Source organism: Vespa crabro, chromosome 6, assembly GCF_910589235.1.
Source record: "Vespa crabro chromosome 6, iyVesCrab1.2, whole genome shotgun sequence".
NCBI lineage: Eukaryota > Metazoa > Arthropoda > Insecta > Hymenoptera > Vespidae > Vespa > Vespa crabro.
In genome coordinates this window covers 9,452,619-9,465,118 of record NC_060960.1, presented here as the reverse complement: position 1 = coordinate 9,465,118, position 12,500 = coordinate 9,452,619, and the positions used below count along the sequence as shown (strand labels likewise).

General features: G+C 38.6%; 1 protein-coding gene across 3 annotated transcripts in view; it reads right to left on the bottom strand.

Annotated features, from left to right (window-relative positions):
- Positions 1-336: 336 nt before the first annotated feature.
- The window catches only part of LOC124424647, a 15,988-nt gene continuing 3,824 nt past the window's right edge, over positions 337-12,500 (bottom strand). For all 3 annotated transcript variants that reach the window (XM_046964015.1, XM_046964014.1, XM_046964013.1), the window contains exons 2-4: positions 11,831-12,013; positions 8,306-8,520; positions 337-3,442 (exon numbers count right to left, since the gene is read on the bottom strand). In XM_046964015.1, the coding sequence (XP_046819971.1) occupies positions 1,076-3,442; positions 8,306-8,520; positions 11,831-11,927 (2,679 nt within the window). In that variant the 5' untranslated portion in view covers positions 11,928-12,013 and the 3' untranslated portion in view covers positions 337-1,075. The remainder of the gene's footprint in view (positions 3,443-8,305; positions 8,521-11,830; positions 12,014-12,500) is intronic.

Genomic DNA, 12,500 nt, shown 5'->3' with positions numbered 1-12,500 from the left:
CAATTCTTACCAAAGCGGGATTACGAGAGAGAGAGAGAGAGAGAGAGAGAGAGAGAGAGAGAGAGAGAGAGAGAGAGAGAGAGAGAGAGAGGGAGAGAGAGAGAGAGAATAAAAGCAATTGATAAATAAGAAAAAACAGAAAGAAAAAAAGTAACTGGCAGATAAGACGAAAAAAATGAATAAAACATTAAATATAAATTTGAATCCGATTGAGATGATAAAAAAAAAAGAAAAGAAGACAATAAAACAAATGGAAGAAAAACGAAATATTAATCGATTCTCATTTTCTTGCTTCCATTTATATCGCGGGCTATTTTAACAATGTTCTTTAATGAAATCTGATATAATATTGTTATTTTATATATATATATATATATTTATTTAAAAATTTTCAATCTTTCTCACCGAATACGAACGTCCATTTAATTTATCAAGAAAAAAATTCCGCCATTATCCTTTTCCTAAGGTTCCATATTGTTCCCACAATATATTCCTCCATATAGTAGTTTCAAAGATGGCCGTCAAAATGCCGGATAGAATTTTCATTGGCACTTTCACGTCCTGGGACCTAAGGGAATACATGGACTCGTGTTATTTCGCAAGCATCCTTTCTCTCTTTCTCTCTCTCTCTCTCTCCCTCTCTCTCTCTTTCTCTCTCTCTCTATCTTTTGCAACTCGAACAGTATGGCGTAACGCAGTGCCACGGATGTAGTTTCTAAAAACTAGTAATAACTGTTGCGAGTTGGAAGTTGTTTATATATTTCAACATAGGTACGAAAAGGAAGAGATTATTTGGGAGGAAAAATCGTGAGAGTTGAAAAGGCAATCTCGTCGTCGTGATCGAACGAAGAAGAAAAAAATGATCGACACGACGACAACAATGACGATAACAATGACAACGAAGATAATGACGACGACGACAACAACGACGACGACATTCGTGTTCGTGTTCGCGTTCGTATTCACGTTCACGTTCACGTTCACGTTCGTGTTCACGTTCGCGTTCGCGTTCGCGTCCGTAATTCACAGGAGGATCGTAACGACGATATGCTGGAGTAGGTATTAGCTCCGAACGCTAGTACGGTACGTGAATGTCTCTGGAACGAGAGCGACGCTTACAAATGCGACACACCACGATGAGGCAAGTAATTGCAAGTAATATAGCCAAGCCAGCACCGAGTCCAGCACCAGCCCAACCAGCAGGACCAACGACACTTCCACCGTTCGATCCAAGAGGTCCAGCACAGCTTTCGAGGGACTCGTCGTCAGGTTCAGGATTACTGTTGTTGTTGTAGGGAACGACGATCGTCGAGCTAGTACTAGGACAATTTACAACACCGTTACATACCAATCTGATGGGTATGCAACCAGCGTCACCGGGACAACGGAAGCCGCACTCCTCGTCGAGTTTTTGGGTATGTAGTCCGCCCGAACTGTCCCTCGGTAAATGATAGAGTTCGGTCCAAGCGATTTTAAAGGCAGCTCTGGCTGGTGCCATAGTTCCGGTAAATTGTATTACTACGTTGGAATATTCCGTGTCGTCACGATCGGTTGGTAGAATTTGACTAGCCGATAGTATAGGCATTTCTCTAACAGAACTGACATTCTCTCCGCAAATACCAAGATATGGATCGATCGATCCAGGAAGAAAGATTTCTAGCTTACCGTCCTCGCAGGAACGAGAAGCAAATTTTATTTTATCAAAGTGTAGCCACAAGTCCCGTCCGTGATTGACTCTTAACTCCCAAATACATTTGATCGATCTCGGTGGAGCAACGTAGCCTAGTGCCTCGTAATGAGGAAATTCGATTTCACCGTCCGTAATAGCAGGCAATATAGCAGGCCCGCAGAGTGGACTGTGAGCGAATTCGTAATTGGCCTCGAATATCGGTGAAGGTTGTTTGAAGTAATTCGCGGCTGCCCGAACACCGTCTATTAGAAACTTCAGATCGAGTCTCTCGCCACGGGACACTACTCTGATCGGTGTTATCGGTATACTGTCTTCCTCGTCACGACGACATATACAAGTACCCTTAACACCATCCGGTCCAGGTTCTCGTATAACCAATCTATCGACTCGACTGTCCCAGCAATGGCCACAGTGACCAGTTGAACGTTCTTTGAAAGACACCGATTCGATGGTTAATATTACTCTAGCGAAAAGCCTCTTGTCCGTGAGGAACGTATAGGTACAGGAGAGATCCATCGGTGGGTTCCCAGGTCGTTTATAAATCAACGTGTTCAGGGGTGATCTCAAACGTCCAACACGTGCTCTCCATGAAGTAAACTTTTCGTCGCATTCTGTGCCAGGTATAGGCTCCCCAAATCTCGTGGCATTGAAGAAATCGTAATGTGCCCAATAGTAAAGGGAACTCCCTGAGTAACTGCCGGTTTTACTCTCGAATCTAACAAATAGAGCGTTCGAAGTGGAGACAAAATCGTGCTTTTCCATTGGTTTGCTGAAGGTATCGCAAAAGGTCTTGATTATTCTAGCATCGTCCGGCCAATCCGCATCGTAGAGGGTAAGGCTCTCACCGCAGTCACCGTCGTAAGGCTTGATGGGCGACTCGATTCGATTGACACGGAAACTGGGGAAGTAAAGCCTGGCTATTTCACCAGGGCGACCCCTCAGCAAATAGGTACAGCTCGTATGGGGTGGGTACCAGTGCGCGACGGACAGGAAGATACCCTCGTTACCGCTTACGAGGGACTCGCTGTTGAGTAGCCAGTCGCAGCTACCGTTTTTTACGCCTGCCGTTTCGACGTGACCAGGCCAGTTGCCAACATTAAAGTGAAAACCCGTGTTCAATAGTGGTCCGGCTGGTGAGGAAACAAATTCGACATAGAGATCTTCGCTGGTGCCGATTATACTGTAGGGGAATTTACCCATACCGCAGAATGTACCGATTACAGGACTATTTTCATCCTTCCCATCGAAGACACGTATATAATCGTACGGACAATGTTCCGAGCCGGAGCTTATCGGTCTCATCGGGCAGGTCATTATATTCTCACATCGTTGTCCGTCGATATTGAACTCTTCATTCTCTATATAGAGCTTTATGAATGGCAACCGTGTATTTAGCTTGTATTTACAGTGCAAAGCTCGCGGATAAATACCCGGAAAGGCTGGGCTCTGTACGTAGCACGTTTGCAATCTGCAATCCTTAAAAACCCTTTCGCAGTAACTCCCAGGCACGATCTCGCCCCTTCTGTTTGGATAAAGTTCTGGATGCTGGCCGTACCTCAGGTAAACGTCGAGTTGCTGTTCGGCCCGCGAGTCGAAACTGAAGTAAGTTTGGTCCGTGAAGTTCTCCGCGTGGAAGATCACTCGTACGAAGCTCGTCTCGGAAATGAACGTTTGCGGTTGCTCGGATTCGCCACAATAGACACCGGGGTCCTTGCGATTGCTCACCTCGGTTTTCGTGTTGCCGTCTATGATCTGAAACAAACAGATGAAAAAGAAAAAACTGAAAGAGAGAGAGAGAGAGAGAGAGAGAGAGAGAGAGAGAAAGAGAGAAAAGAAAAAAGAATCTCTTTCCCCTCGAACTTCTCCTCATTCTCCTCTCGAGACGCCCTTGTTTTTTCTCAAATTGATTTTCCTCCCTACTACTACCACCCTTCCACTCGTCCAGAGTCCCGAGACCAAAGAAGGGGCAAGTGTTCTCGCTGGAATTAATCCGCGAGAGGGTGAGAGAAACGACGGAGCTTGCGTAAATTTTGCCTTCCGGCGTACTGTCATTGTTATTTGCGTTTCGACCATTCATACCCCATAACAAAGTTACAAGAATTTTCTTACGATATATTAGGAAATATTTGTAATTAATGTTTAACAGACAAGCTTAATGTATTATTCGTATTATCACAATGTATCGAAAAATATACGACCAATCGTGAAAAGTTTCTCTGGGAAATAATTTATTTCGGAACGATCATTTTCAACGAGGTATGATTATCAAAGGGGAAAATCCCATTGATGAATTCGTCGAAGTTATGCGATCGAAGGACGGGTCCGACGTTTCTCAATTTACGAAGGAAACGATGAGAGTTGTGGGAACGTTAACGAGACGATAACGGGAGCCGAAAGCGGAAGGGCGAAGCGTAGTGTTGTACGCTAATTAGGCTTTGCGGTGCGAGCCATCTCGCAAATTCAATACCAAGCTGTAGTTCTCATGTAAACGATCATTGCGATAAGCTGGCCAGGATAAAGCGAGACTCTGCTTGGTAGGATTAATAGACCCATTACAATCTATACGCGCGATCGAGTTCCGTCCATTTTGCTTCTGCGATTGCCAGTCTCTGTTTGCGAGCTCGACTTATCTTTTAACGCGATCTCTAAAGGGAAAAAGGGGCAGAAAGAGACAGGATGTGAAATGCTTTGATGGTTGCTCTTCCTTGATAAAGAGAGAGAGAGAGAGAGAGAAAGAGACGATGGATTTACTAAGTTTCTACTTGGTGAAGTAGAAATGGCTTCTCTGTGATAATAATGGACATTAAATGGATAAAATAAAAAAGTGGACAATGACCTTTCCGTCGATCGAAGGAAGAGTTTATCTGTAAATAATTCAAGTAATTTTGAAGAAAAGACAGAGATTTATATATATATATATATATATATATATATATATATCTATATATAGTAAGAGATATATAAATAGATATAATTACTATCTCTCATAAAGATCTATCCTAACTGTTTATTACAGGTTATTAAGAAACTATCAAATATGCTTTTAATAGACCCTTTGAACGTTCGTCCGACTTTGAATATAACTCAAAGAGGAGAAGATTTCAATGTCTTACGAGCATACATCAATACCAAAACGTCGTTACGTTGCACGATAGTATCGTCCGTCTGTTCAACGAACGTTGCTTACACGGTGTCATCGGTACTGTAATCAAAGTTCCACTTGCAGTATACAGTCTAATAGTGCAAAGACCTCTCTTACCTACCTAACTATCTACCTACCTACCTACCTACCTACCTACCTACCTACCTACCTACCTACCTACCTACCTACCTATCTACCTATCTATCTATTTATCTGTATGTATGAATGTATATAATACTATTTCATACGTGAATCTACTCTACGCGCGGAAACTACTGGCTGAGGATATCAAAGCAGAACGTATTTATCAGGCTCAAGAGAAGCTATCCATCAGCGTTATCGTTGTCGGAATTTATTTTGAGCTACGACGTAAAATACTGTCGCATAGGCAAATCTATAAGTGTCTATCTATCTCTATCTATCTCTATCTATCTATATATCTACCTACCTACCTACCTATCTATCTATCTATCTATCTATCTATCTATCTATCTATCTATCTATTTATCTCTCAGTCGATTTTAAACGTAACATAGTAAAAGATACTACATAACCAATCCCGTAAGCTTTAAATTCCTAACGTTCTTTCTGACTCATCCAATAATCTAATCGAATTTATTTGATTTACCTATACGATATTTACTGATACGTGTTTTCTACGAACATACATATATTATTCGATAAAAAAAAAAAAAAAGAAAAAAAAAAACAGCGATCATATCCATAATCCTTTAGATATTACGAATTACTAAGTAGACCCAAATCGGGATATCATATGCTCGTATAACTTTATACCACCAAAACTTTATTCGCGAGTTTCTTTGTACTCTTAATAATACCGTTATCGTTGAGGATCGCATATCTGAACGGGCCTCCGGCGAAGAGACAATAAATTACCGACGTACTACGATAAGAGATGGTAGAAGAAAGAATTGGAATAATGGAAAAGAAAGAAAGAAAGAAAGAAAAAAAGAAAGAAAGAAATAAAGCAAAGAAAAGAATGAATGAAAGAAAAAAAAAAAGTTAGAAAAGAAATAAAGGAGAATAAGATAGAAGTAAAGAGAAAGAAAGGGAAAAACGAATTTTGATCGTTGATACATATACTAGATACTTACATTAGAAACTATGGTAGAGAATCGTAATAACGATTATATTCGTACGGGGGTTTGCGGAGAGAAACCTTCGAAGCATCCAGTATAATACTTTAAAAGTACCATAATTGCGGCAGAGTTCCTACCAATGCGAACGGAGGTGATAACACAGAGGGTTGAGTGAGTGAATGAGAGAAAGAGAGAGAGAGAGAGAGAGAGAGAGAAAGAAAGGGAGGAAGGGAGTGAGAGAAGAACGAGGAGAAGGAGGAGGAGGAGAACGACGAGGAGAAAGAGGAGGAGGAGGAGGAGGAGGAGGAGGAGGAGGAGGAGGAGGAGGTGGAGAAGGGAAGAGCTGCTCAGTGTTTGGAAGATCAATAGTCGTTTTGCAACGACGTTAGGAGTACTCGAGTGTGTATTACGTACGATATTTACCAACGAATACAGCAATTTTATTCAACGCCTTTATCAGAGTTGATTAACTCTCTTCTTGCTCCGACCCAACCTTAATGTGTGTTCAACGCAGATGAGACGAACGTAATATTTTCTTAAGATGGTAATTTCTCGCATTTTCTCATTCCTTTTAAGAGAAGAAAATTCTCTTAATTTCATACGGTGCCATGACACCCTTATGTTAAATTTCAAAATACGAGCCCTTTTCCTTCCTCGATTAACGAAGATTATACACGGTTCTATGTACCTTTCTGACTTTGAGTTCATTCATATTCGAGTTGCTTCTCGTCCGATTTCGAGGAAATGACGAGAGATATGGAGAGATAGAGAGAGAGAGAGAGAGAGAGAGGGAGATATTCGTGGATTTATAATGAAAGGAAGAGGGATCCTGATTGGCTATCGTATGTACATAGATATGTATGCTCATACATACATTGAAATTGGTGATACTCGACGGAAGCGTAAAATAATGAACGCATAGCTCGTTTGTTAGCACGAAACTAACAACGAGAATGCGTTCTTAACGAGGAATTAAACGTTATCAACTTGGTACACTTGACGAATTATATTATTGTTATAGATATACATAATACCTACATACACATATACACATATATATATATATATATATATGTATATATATGTATATATAACAAGTAATATCAGGTTATTATAAATAAAAACGAATATATTATCTTCGTAATTTATCTTTCGTCCAAATGCACAATTCATTTTTCCTTCTATTCTCTTCTTTTATCTCTTTCGTTCTCCTTTTATTCCTCTTTTTTGTTCTTTTTCTTTTATTGTTGGAGAAAAAAAGATAGAAAAAAAAAAAGTAAGAAAAAAAAATTAAAATAAAAAAAAAAAAGAAAAAAACGATTTCCTTTTAACAAAAGGACTGGCGAATCTATGCAAAACGTATATCGAATATGAAGGCACGATTATTCTCAAGATTTTCATGGCTACAAAGGGAAAATCATTTGAAAAGTTTTATACGAAACCATGAGTAATAATAACCCCGGTAGATGTGTACGTATATTTATGCGCACATACGCGCTCGCGCCTGCACCCACACGCACGCATACATACACACCTGCATATATATATATATATATATATCTGTATTATGTATTATATATGAGCAAAAGCGTGGAACAAACGAGCTTTTCATTTCTTTTGGCCCTTGATAATATAGCCGAATAACCACACAGCCAATTTCGTTCGTCTAATATTCCGACTGTTGCGCCGAGCCGGACCAACGCGCGCAATTTGTTCCGCTAATTAATTGCACGACTTTAGATGAAGGATAGCTTGCCCAGCCGTATTTCTCTCGTTAATGGACGTCGCACAATCAGCCGTCCAAGGCACTATGCATTTCGCTAGGAACAATGCGTTTTCATCCACTCTACCTTTACCCTATCCTCCTTTTCACCTTCTCTCCGTCGTACCTCCCACCCCCAACCCTCGTCCAACCCCAACATAGTTCCCCCTATTCGACCTTCTACGAATCATTAGCGGACTTTAAGCGCGCGAACCTGAAAGAAGCAATAAGAAATTTCCTTTCGTAACGAAAAAAAAAAAAGAAAAAGTTTTCATCATCTGAAACAAAATCGTTTCTCTTATTTCGCAGGGAGGGGGGGAGGGGGTGTGTGGTAGAGGTGTGCGGGGTACGGGATCAAGATTTTTCCCCATTACAAAAATCAATTAGTAAGTAAATTTATACTGTTACATAAATCGCCAAGATTATCACTACGATGTATCATGTAATTGTAAGAAAGTACGATCAGTATGTGTTTTATCCATTACATATTCATATGTATCTGTTATATGACGTAAGAAATGAAAAAAAAAAAAGTAAATAAATGTTTTTCTTTTCGTTTTCTCTTTTTTGAAATAATAAAGAAAAATAAAAAAGAAAAAAAAAAAACTCACCTGCAGGTAACCGCCCGAACAAGTCGTAGCATTCTCCAATACGCCAACTTTGAATTTCTTAAAACGTACACGAAGAATCCAATCTCTTGGTGTTCCACGAAAAGCACGGAAACGGTACCAACAATAAAGTGGTTTTCCCATGTTGGCAGCGGTCACTGCAGGACTGGAAACATCCTCGTAGATGTCAACGGTCTTGTTACAGTGACCACGGTCCGCTAAAATTAAAAATAAATATATATCATTGTTAAAAATCATCAATTCTTTTTCTATTTCTTTTTCTTTTTCTTTTTCTTTTCGTTCTAATTGAGACAAATTTTCATTCAAATTATAGATAATAGATGTCGAATATAGATCTATTTCATTCGATAATAATTCATAACATCAAAAAATAATTAATTAAGATCATGCATACGTTTTATTTATATATTATCTTTTATCCTTTATCATATATATATATATATATATATATATATATATATATATATATATATGCGTATATAAGACATGTTAATAATAAATATCCTTTCATCCCCCGTCCACTTCCCTCCCAACCACGCCCCAAATAAATATTAAGAATACTTAATTAAATGTATATTCGAAAATCATATTATTTTGATCGACGACGATCTCGTTTATCTCCGTTCGACGAAGTTAAAGAACTTCGAGAGAAAAATAAGGGAAGGGGAATAAGTAGGTAAGAGGGATAAAAAAAACAAAGTGGGAAGAGAGAGAGAGAGAGAGAGAGAGAGAGAGAGAGAGAGAGGGGGAGGGAGGAAGAAAGAGGGAGGGATAAAAGAAAGTAAGGGAGAGAAAGTCTGAAAGCGAAGAAGAAACGATAGTCGATCATCTTGTTGGGCGACACTCATAATCCCCATCCACTCTTAACCAACCCCTCGTCATGTATCTTTCAGGCGACCTCTCAGAGACTGGTCGTCATTACTCGAGTTCCCTTTATGTCATTGTCATTGTCGTTGTCATCGTCATCGTCGGTTGATGTCTGTACCACATATTACGGAGAATAAAGGAAGAGATAGAAAGATAGATAGATAGAAAGAACAAGAGAGAGAGAGAGAGAGAGAGAGAGAGAGAGAGAGAGAGAGAGAGAGAGAGAGAAGGTATCTTGGAGTTGTATCAACGAGATCATTCAAGGAGAAGTGTCCTATTAAAATGAATATTACAAAAGAAAGAAAGAAAGAAAAGAAAGGAAATAAAAGAAATAAGAAGAAAAAAGAAAACAATGAAAGAAATACATAAGAACGTTAGATTTAAGGGAGAAGATCGAAAGAAGGGATGGATGTTGGGAGGTGGTGGGCGTTGGGTTAGATGTAACAAAGAAAGAATAAATTTGTAAAATAAATTTGTCGCCCGTCGAGGCTCACAAATGTCTCTATTTTTCAAGAGAAAGATAGAGAAACAGAGAGAAAAAAACAGAGAGAGAAAGAGAGAGAGAGAGGGGGGGGAGAGGGAGGAGAGGGAAAAAGAGAAAGAAGAAAGGAAAGAGAAAGAGAGAGAAAGAGAGAGAAAGAGAGAGAAAGAGAGAGAGAGAGAGAGAGAGAGACCAAAAGACGCTTAATCGATTCGGCTTTTGCCGTGTTTGCCACGCCGCGAGTTATACATATATATGGTATGGAGTGAGGGTGGTTGGAGGGTTGGAGTGTGAGGGATCGAAGGTAGGAGTAAATTGTTATTGATTTACCGTCTGTAGGGTCTCGCATCGTTTGCTACCAAATATAAGAATCGGCCCAATATATGTTGGTATACATAAATATATAATACATATATATATATATACATATGTATAAATATATATATATATATATATATATATATATATATATATACAATATATGTATTAGTATATCCACTATTTCATACTTTATCTTCTTCTTTTTTTCTTTTTTCTTTTCCATTTTTCTTTTTTTTTTCTACTCTTCTTGTGATAACTAAGACTCGAAGAAAGAGAAAGCGAGGGAAACTGGGAAGGAAAATGCGCAATAAGATTCGACTTTGTGTATCGACTAAAGTCCTCTTCGTCTATAGTATTCTCAAAGACAATCGTCCTCCGTCGTGTTGTCCTCGCATTGAAAGGCCTCACTGGTTTTATCGAAGGAATTGTGAATCGATCTCTCTCTCTCTCTCTCTCTCTCTCTTTCTTTCTCTCTTTCTACGTGTCTATCTATCTTACCATTTCGTTTTTTTTTTCTCTTCTCTATCTATCTCTCCTCTCTTCGTTTTGGTCCTCCTTCGATATAACTGAACGTTCGATTACTTTTCGCTTTTATATCAACTTCGTCGTTCGTCCTTCTATCGAATACAAATAGGAAGTTGGGAGATGAGAATGGGAACGCGCAGTGTCTCAGTAACGTAGACCGAGGCAAGAAAGTCTAGTCCACTTATGATATATACCTAACTCTATATATCTACAGATTATATATATATATATATATATATATATATATATATACACACCATTATAGGGTGTCCTACTTTAAAATGGACCATATCATTATTCACAATGATATCTCATTTGATCGAAATATCTGATTCTTTTTTCTTTTTAATTAATTTTTTCTTCTCGAATTACCACACTTAAATTCTCTTTGTGATTCTTGTTCTATCGGTTTTTTTTCTTTTTTTCTTTTTTTCTAATATTTTTTTTTTTTTTTTTTTTTTTTTAAATTACCACGATCAAATTTGAAAACGAAACGGACAATCGAGTAATTGTTGATTACTTTTAATCATATTTAAAATACGATAATACGATGATCCGAAGGATCGAGGATAAAGTCTTGAAATTTCATGAAACATGAATATATACAATGGATAAAATCGAGCAAGGCGTTCTCATGGAGAGATTTTGCAAACGTAAAGGAAAATGTCTCGTACATTCCTACTTCGATGGATCTTCCTTCTCCGTTTTCTTCTATTCGTCCGAATAACGTCGCTTTCACGGGTTTTACATTTTTGTTAGGGGCAAAAGCTTGACTCCCCTACGGGCGAGAGTGGAAAACGCTGGCGCAGCCACACGTCAGATTTCTCTCTCTCTCTCTCTCTCTCTCTCTTTCTCTCTCATTCTCTCTCATTCTCTCAAATGCACACATACACATATTTTCGTGAAAGAACGACGAAACGCCTTGAGGGTAGAGAAAAAGTACCGCTGTTGGCGACGCACGCCGAGAATCGTAAAGCTCGGTGAATTTGAATGAAATAAATCCGAAGGGATGAAACTTTTGAATTATTTCTTTCGTAAGAGTACAAGAATTAGAAAAAGAGAAACGATTAACAAGAGAAAGAGATAGATAGATAGAAAGAGAGATAGAGAGAGAGAGAGAGAGAGAGAGAGAGAGAGAGAGAGAGAGAGTGAGAGAGAAAAAGAGAAACGATTAACAAGAGAAAGAGAGAAAGATAAATAGATAAATAGATAAATAGATAGATAGATAGTTAGATAGATAGATAAATAGATAGATAGTGATAAAGAAAGAAGATGAAAATCATGCTTATTATTTAAGGAATCGAGGGACATACCTCTGCGAATGGCAGCGGGACTGGGGGTGGCAAGAACAAGAAAAACAAGAACGAACAACCCCCAGCCCCAATTCCTCGAAAGCATCGTTGCTGTCATCGTTCGATAGAGCGACCGCTGCCGGTGAGATTGTCAATCCACCTGCGGCTCTCCTTCTTCCTGCACCTTCATTTGCCTTTCTCCACCTGCGTACACAATGCAGTATGGTTACAACCCTTACTTTGTCACCCTCTTCTCTCTCTCTCTCTCTCTCTCTCTCTCTCTCTCTGTCTATCTTTCTCTTTCCCTTACTTCTCTCTTTCTCCCTCTTTATCTTATTTATATATATATATATATATATATATATATATATATATATATATATATATATATATATGCAAGTTTCTTTGGGATCTACGACAACACGGTTTTACGATCCCTTTCATCTCTTTTGTATACAGACAAAGTCATGTAACTCATTACAACCTGGTAGTATCTCGATAACTGCTCGAGAAATACATCAAAGAAGAAAGTTAGTTGGAGTTTCTACGATGTTGTTATATCTCTTTTATCATATAATAACGTTATGTAATCTGTTTAAATGATTTACATATAAAATAAAAAATAAATAAATGAATGAGTAAAAATAGAAGAAAAAAAGAAAAAAAAGAATAAAAGAAAACAAAAACAAGA